General features: G+C 37.1%; 1 protein-coding gene across 14 annotated transcripts in view; it reads left to right on the forward strand.

Moving 5' to 3' along the window:
- The window catches only part of FAM135A (family with sequence similarity 135 member A), a 143,890-nt gene extending 135,213 nt beyond the window's left edge, over positions 1 to 8,677 (forward strand). For all 14 annotated transcript variants that reach the window (XM_031012461.3, XM_031012456.3, XM_031012459.3 and 11 more), the window contains 2 exons: positions 4,108 to 4,221; positions 7,217 to 8,677. In XM_031012461.3, coding sequence (XP_030868321.1) covers positions 4,108 to 4,221; positions 7,217 to 7,422 — 320 coding nt within the window. In that variant the 3' untranslated portion in view covers positions 7,423 to 8,677. The remainder of the gene's footprint in view (positions 1 to 4,107; positions 4,222 to 7,216) is intronic.

Raw genomic sequence — 8,677 nt, forward strand, 5'->3', positions numbered from 1 at the left:
GTTTCACCGTATTGGCCAGGCTGGTCTCAAATTCCTGACCTTGTGATCCACCCGGTTCGGCCTCCCAAAGTACTAGGATTACAGGCATGAGCCACTGCGCTCAGCCAAACTGCTTCAGTTCTAAAAATAAAAAAGGGTAGGGAGAGAGAGAGGGAACACAGTTATATGTCACCTATCCAGAACCCTTGAGAAATACGCATTTCAGGAGCCACTTACAGAATTATTAAAAATCAAATCTGTTGTTAGTCAGCATATTTGAGAGCCTGCTGTTTGTTCAGCACTAAGCACTAACATTTTTATTTTTTTTTAACTTGGAGAGAAATTAGTAAAATATTTTACATCTTTTTTTCAATATAGAGCACTAAAAATAGTTTAACCCAGCCTCCTCTTCCAACCTTTTTCACATCAGGCATCAATAGCAAATGATTATATTTTTAAAGCACAATTGGGTAAGCATTATCAGATAAACCAGTGAACCAACCATGTTGCTCCCCCAGCAGAGGAGACCAGCCTGGGGACTTCAGCCATGCCCAATCATCTGAGAAAGCTAACCAGATCAGTTTCTGGACCCACCTATAACTGCACACCATAGGAAGTTCTCCTTTAACCTGTTGATTTGTTTACATTCATTAACAATAGTTCCATACTACGCTGAAATAAAATGGTATTCTCAGAGATATAGCATTTTAACCCTAAACTAATCAGTCTCCTGATCCCTAGTCCAATGTGTCCTTTCTTCTCAACTAGACTGCCTCAACTTGGTAAGTTCCTAGTTCCCACCAAAAGTTAGGGCCAGATTTTGATGTTATAGACTAGTTAGCTAAATTGAGTGGACCTTAATATGTGGGAGCCAATACTGATATTTTTTGAGGGAAGACATATACTTTCTAATATAAAAATTTAATCTGATACTTTAAACAGGGACAGATCAAAGATATGGTCACTTTTTTATCCCTCCCTGACATATTGCATAACTTAATTTTTATAATGGATGTGAAATTTTCTAAACGTTACAATGAAATCTTTTTTTAAAAAAAGGAAGCAGATATAAATTTAAAATTCTTCCAAACAATTAAAAATAAAATTTAATTTGAAAGAAACATATAAAATAAAACTCTCAGGAAAGAAATTTATAATGGAAGTCATGAGACCAGCAAGTAGAGAATAGCAGTGATACTGGTAAGAGGAGAAAGCAACATATACTATATATGAAGCAAGCCAAACTTGATGATGTAGTATATATATGAGGGAATTAATAATTAAAGGTGGCCAATATTTCTCATTGGACTAGAATAATAATAGGCTTATAGAATAAAGAATTTAAGATAGCAAGCAAAATTTTGGAAATAGAATTTGGTGTTAGGCATAGTGCGTATTAAAGTGACACAAAGCTTTGTGTCAAGGTATCTGGCAAGAAAAGCAGGCCAGAAATTTAGATTTGAGGAGCAGATACAAAAATGATAATTAAAAGCAGAGAGATAGATGAGTAAAGAATAAAATGTCATATATGCCTGAAAACAAAGTAAGTTTTGTTTTCTCTCCTAAAATTGCCCATCAGAAAAGAGAGTGCTGCCTTATATTGAAATCACTAACACAAGATGATTTCTCAGTTACTTTATTTGGACTTACTTGGAGAAGACATACTGGCCTGAAATAACCATTGTATTTCGGATGTAAATTCAGGCTACCAGGTAGAATTAAAATTTGGTCAAATAAGATGAGGCCTGAGAATTGATCCTTAAATTTTTAGCATTGTATAGGTCATTGGTGATCTTGAAAGAGCAATTTACATAGAGTAATTAGGAAGAAAGACTTCTGGGAATAGGTTCAGTAAGAACAGGAGGAAAGGAAGAGAAGGGAGACATGTAGAAAACTCATGAAGAATTTTGCTACAACACTGTGCCAAGAAATGGGTAACAGCAGAGGAGTATAAGGTCCAGGTACAGGTTCATTTATTTGGTTTTGGGGGCTTTTTTTGGTTTTTGTTTTTTGAGACGGAGTCTCTTTTGTCGCCCAGGCTGGAGTGCAGTGGCGCAATACCAGCTCACTGCAATCTCCGCCTCCTGGGTTCAAGCGATTCTCCTGCCTCAGCCTCCTGAGTAGTTAGGATTATAGGTGGCTGCCACCATGCCTAGCTAATTTTTGTGTTTTTGGTAGAGATGGGTTTCACCATGTTGGCCAGGCTGGTCTCGAACTCCTGACCTCAGGTGATCCACCCTCGTCCTCCCAAAGTGCTGGGATTATAGGAGTGAGCCACCATACCCAGCCATTAATTATATTTTCATAAAATATAACATCTCAACTCATTCTATTGGAATTACAGATTTAGCTCATTCAATTTATAGGAAATGTGTGCCATAAAATACAATTGGCAAAGCCATTTCTCACTGTCATAAACAGTCAAGTCAAATTGACTTTTTGTCAGAAAAAGTTAGACTTTATATTTTGCTTGGTTTTCCAGAGACTTTTGTACCCTAGGGCCATATACCTTAGTAAGATCTGAAATAGATTGGAGAGATAATATCTTTCTCTTGTAAAGTGGGAGAAAGTCAAGTCACTTTTAGAAAAAAACACATCTGGAGGTTGGGATCTGGAAATCAATTTTCTTTTTTTCTTTTTTCTTTTTAGAGACAAGCTCTTACTCTGTCACCTGGGCTGGAGTGCAGTGCTACAGCCATGGCTCACTGCAGCCTGCACCTCCTGGGCTCAAGGGGTCCTCCCACCTCAGCCTCCTGAGTGAGACTACAGTTATGCAGCACCACACCTGGCTAATTTTCGTAGAGACAGGATCTCACTTCGTTGCCCAGGCTGGTCTCAAACTCTTGGGCTCAGGCAATTTTCCCCCCTCGACCTCCCAAAGTTCTGAGATTACAGGCATGAGCCACCTCGCCCAGCCTGGAAATCAGTTTTCTTAAAGCTATACACACCTATCTACACCATAGAGAGTCTTAGATGACTCCAGGGGTAAATGTATGAATACCTGTGCTCTAGGACACATAGATGATTCCCAAAGTAGCACTGATAATGATGAAGATATTAGTGTTAAATTGTGTCACGAGATGTGAGAAGGAAGGGGGGAGAGTCATTTTTTTCTTAATATTTTATACAATATTATTTTAAATATATGTTCAGTTAACTTCTATAATAGATACTTGATTATTTCATTTATCTCCTTAGGATTGTATACATTCAAAATGTCACTTCCCCCCAAAAAGTGGTATAATCTAAGGATGGCCTTATTTTTGGCATAGATAGTATCATACGGTCACACTTGGCTGTGTGTGAATCCATACTCATCTCATGATTAAGATCCTTAGGCCAGGCATGGTGGTTCATTCCTGTAATCCCAGCATTTTGAGAGGCCAAGGTGGGAAGATCACTTTGAGGCCAGGAGTTCAAGACCAGCCTGGCCAATATGGTGAAACCCCATCTCTACTGAAAATGCAAAAATTAGCCAGGTGTGGTGGCCCACACCTGTAATTCCAGCTACTCAGGAGGCTGAGGCATGAGAATCACTTGAACCCAGGAGGCAAAGGTTGCAATGAGCCGAGATTGCGCCACTGCACTCCAGCCTGGGCGACAAAGTGAGACTCTATCTCAAAAAATAATAATAATAATAATAATTTAAAAAAAGAAAATATAAATCATATTAAGCAAGTGTTATAAATGAAAAGAAAGTAAAAAGTCAGCTTTAAATGATGTACTGGGAGGTGTTTTGTTTGTTTTAATGGAAGAGTATAATTTTGTTTCTTTGGAAATAGTCCTGAATATTGATGGATACCTTTTGGAAGGTAAGAATGTCATGGAATACTTTCTATAGAACATTAGTCCACGTATTCTGTTTCCCGCCTATCTCCACACCACTGAGCAACAGTGCTTGCTCCCAATGCAAACACACATTCTCATATCAGCATCAAGACTACATAACAGTGAAGTGGGTTTTTTTGTAGAGAACATATAGAAATTTGGAGAAAGGATCATCAAGTATTGACAAAGTCAAACAGTACTGCTAAGGAAATTTATTTTTTGGTCACTTAATATGATACTAATAACTTGTTTAAAATCTAGTTAACTACTGCATTATAATTTATTATATTCTATTCACAGGGCTTCATTATTTCAAAAATGTTGTGCTAGTGGGATCCCTACAGGATCGCTATGTTCCTTATCACTCTGCCCGCATTGAAATGTGTAAAACAGCTTTAAAGGACAAACAGTCAGGTAATGGAATAAAAGTATTTCAAAGAGTTATAGGTATTAATGAGCTCTTTCCAAAATTTTTCTTGTAGTCACTTTCTCTCATATCTGTCACCCTTCTCTTTCCTGTTACTTCCTTTCCACCCACTTATATTAACAGCTGTCCTTCTTCCATTTTTCTCACCCGCCACCTGAACTGCCTTTACCAATGAAGTAGTACTTTCATCTAATTACAAATGCCTCTCCATTTTGCTGCCTCAGAAGTAGTTCATACTTTGATTTCCTCTGAATTAATGGGATTGACAATTGTAGTCATCCTTGTCATATGTTCTGCTGTACCTCGCTTTTACACAAAGGTGGCAGCAAGGATTTGCCCCTCTTTACTGATAGTAAATGATAAAGACTTTATTTGTTCTTTTGCTATTTGTGAATAACAAAATAAATTTAAAGTATAGCCATTTGGAGCCAGAAGGAAACTTGAGTCCTGTTTACTCATTTTATAACTAAAGCCCAGAGATCCTAAGTGGCTTAGCCGAAGTCAGTTAATTACAGACTTAGGTCAAGAACCTGGTCTCCGGGCGTGGTGGCTCCTGCCTGTAATCCCAGCACTTTGGGAGGCCAAGGCAGGTAGATCACCTGAGGTCAGGAGTTCGAGACCAGCCTGGCCAACATGGTGAAAAGCCGTCTCTACTAAAAATACAAAAATTAGCCGGGCATGGTGGTGGGTACCTGTAATCCCAGCTACTTGGGAGGCTGAAGCACGAGAATAGCTTGAACCCGGGAGGGGGAGGTTGCAGTGAGCCGAGATCGTGCTGTCGCACTGCAGCCTGGGAGACAAGAACGAAACTCTGTCTCAAAAAAAAAAAAAAAAAAAAAACCCTGGTCTCCTACCTCTCAATATTGCCTGAGATCCGTTTTTGGAATGAGGCTGATTTTAAACTCTTAATCCTTTATTTTTCTACATTGTGATGGTGAACAGCTCCTTAAGGCAAGAACTGTCTTAAGCACATTTTTATTGACAATGCCTAACATGCTGCCTGGTACATGGTAAGTACTCCTTTATTGTACATTTGTGACATCAAAATAACCTTTTCTTAACTTCTGTTCTAGCAAAGGCTAGAGTCCACCTAAGGAAAAAATTCAGAAGAGTCTTAACCTTCAGATGAGTAGCTGAAACTAGATAAATGTCCCTTATTTTAACAGTGAGGTGCTGTGACACTGGGGGACAAGGGGAATCAAATGATGAAGACATGTTTAGACTTCTTCCTGTATTAACATATTTTTAAAATAGCATGGAACCACAAATCCAACCTGACTCACAATGAAAACTAAGAGGAGAGGTGGGAGTAAAAAGTTTTTTGATGAGTATGTATTAATCAGTCTTTCTCTTAAACACCTCTCTTTTCTATATCTGATTGTGCTTCTGTGTACTTTTCCCTTCTTGTCATTCCTCAGGCAGCATCCTACCTGTCTTCTGAAATCTAATACTTACCTCTCTAAAGCTCACACGTTCCATGGACACTGTTATACTCATTTATTAGTATATAGTAATGCATAAGCATTGTAAACAATGTTTTGCCCCTTAGAAGGCAGTTTATACATTTATGTGGATGTATTCTAATCGTTATCTTTTATGTGCTTAGTATGACCTCAGTAAATCCATTGTAAGAATTAGCTAAACATAGTTTGGGCACAGTGGCTCATGCCTGTAATCCCAGCACTTTGGGAGGCTGAGGCAGGAGGATCACCTGAGTCCAGGACTCTGAGACTAGCTTGGGCAACATAGCAAGATCCCATTCTACCAAAAATAAAAAATTAGCTAGGCTAATTAAAGTGGTGGTGCACACCTGTGTGGTCCCAGCTACTCGGGAGGGTTAAGATGGAAGGATCGCTTGAGTCTGTGATGTGGAGGCTGCAGTGAGTTGTGATCATGCCACTGCATTCCAGCCTGGGTAACAGAGTGACACCCTGTCTCCAAAAAAAAAACAAAAACAAAAACAAAAAAAAACAAAAATAAGGAGAGAGGAACACAAGTACTAAATAAACCTATAGATCAAACAAAAGATCATGTTACTTGAGCCAAGCTCACGTTGTTCATCTGACTATAGGAGGTTGCTGTTCTTTCTTAAAATAATTTGGAAATTTTGACTGCCATAGAAACATCTTTAAAGTATTTGCTGTAGGCCAAGTTTATAATTTTGCCTTATCAAAATGTCTCACCATGTCTAGCTTATTTTCATAATTGTTTAATGAGTTATAAGTGACTTAACGTTAAAGAAAACTATTTCTTTGTTATAGGCATTGCTTTGAGTTAAAAATACCAAATTTCGGCTGGGCGCGGGGGGCTCACGCCTGTAATCCCAGCACTTTGGGAGGCTGAGGGGGGAGGATCGCCTGAGGTCAGGAGTTCAAGACCAGCCTGGCCAACATGGTGAAACCCCAACTGTATTAAAAATACAAAAATTAACTGGGTGTGGTGGTGCATGCCTGTAATCCCAGCACTTTGGGAGGCTGAGGGGGGAGGATCGCCTGAGGTCAGGAGTTCGAGACCAGCCTGGCCAACATGGTGAAACCCCAACTCTATTAAAAATACAAAAATTAACTGGGTGTGGTGGTGCATGCCTGTAATCCCAGCTACTCAGGAGGCGGAGACAGGCGAATGGCTTGAACCCGGGAGGCAGAGGTTGCAGTGAGCCAAGACCACGCCATTGCACTCCAGCCTGGGCAACAAGAGTGAAACTCCATCTCAAAAAAACAAAAAGAAAATCAAATTTCAAGAATAATGTATAATAAATTTGTTATTTCCACTTGACTAGATAATGTGATTACTTACATTTTCTATAAACAGAACCAAAAATGATAGTTGAAGGAAAATTAAACCTTTTTAAAAAGAGCTGTTTTTCTGCTTTATATGGAAATAATGTAACTAAATTTTATAACTTAACTAAAAATTGGCATAGTTTTTTTATTTTCAGTTACTAATGTGAACTAATTTTCCTTTTTTCTGTTGGTTCCACAGGACAGATCTATTCAGAAATGATCCACAACTTGCTTCGACCCGTTCTGCAAAGCAAAGACTGTAATTTGGTTCGCTATAATGTCATCAATGCATTGCCCAATACAGCTGATTCACTCATTGGGAGAGCTGCACATATAGCTGTTCTTGATTCGGAAATATTTTTAGAGAAATTCTTTCTGGTTGCTGCCCTCAAATATTTCCAATAGTGTAAAAGCATTGTTAGCGACTGGACAATTACCTCATTCAACAATGTTTCAAATAATGTATTATATTAAAATGTAGATGCTGATAAGTTCTAAGAAATATTTATACCTTTTTATATGGAAGATAATTTATATCATCCATGTTTAGTGCTTTTTAAACATCAACTTTACTTTCTAGGTAATGTGGCTGTGCAATATTTTTTTAATTTTATCTTTTTACTTTTCTATTACTTTTTCATATATTTTGCTACCTAAGTATTTCAGTGAAACTTTAAGCCCATACCTATGTCTGATTGTTTATTATTGGCTTTCCACAATTCTTACATCAGACTACATTATATTAGAGACCATTATTGCTAGAATAGCATGGGATTTAAAATTTTCTAATACTGGGGGTATTATTTAGTTAATTATAAATTTTTCTTTTCACATTTTACTGTGTTTTAACTGGAAATAAAATTATGGCTGCTACAATATATTTTTTGAAATCAACTTCTGTAGTTCTAAAATACACCTTTATCATACAATCAAACCAGGTAGTTCATATAAAACAGTGTAATACAAGTTTTCTATAAAGTCATTACTGTTGCTTAAACATATTTCATGCCTATTAAAATATATTTTCTACTGGTGATTTCAACATTATTTCTCATACTGACTTTTATTACTGGAAATGTTCCTGTTCATGTTGGCAGCAGATAAAGATTTTTGAATGTTTGAATGCCCTCTGCCTTGATTTGGTTGGAATTTTTGCTAAATTGGTAATGTTGCTTGAACTTTATGACTACATTTTCTTTTAACTTTTTTCATGGACTTCCTTATATGTACATAATAATTAAATGTTGAAATTTATGAAATACTTTTATGAATTTAGATAATTTTTAAATATTGTTAAAATTTATTGAACTAAAAAGTAATGTAAATAAAATAATTCATGTTAAAGATGGAACAAAATAATTAACTTTACATGTTTGGTGATACAGATGCAAATGTTTTTGATATATGGAGATGTTGAGTCTTTTGACTTTACTAAAGGTGCTGAATAGCATTAAATTCACTATTTTCCTTTTCTGTTTTACTTGTGAAAATAAAAATGCACTAAGGTTGGGTAGAAGTTCTGTTTGCACTCACTAATTGTGACAGACAGAGGTTTTTGTAAGTATTTATTGTACAGTTGATGCATGTTTATTTTTAGCGTTGTGTTATTGCCTCTGGTGTTAATAAATGAACAAATGGCTATCTGGAGGAACAGCTACAA

Source organism: Gorilla gorilla, chromosome 5 (assembly GCF_029281585.2).
Source record: "Gorilla gorilla gorilla isolate KB3781 chromosome 5, NHGRI_mGorGor1-v2.1_pri, whole genome shotgun sequence".
Classification (NCBI taxonomy): Eukaryota; Metazoa; Chordata; class Mammalia; order Primates; family Hominidae; genus Gorilla; species Gorilla gorilla.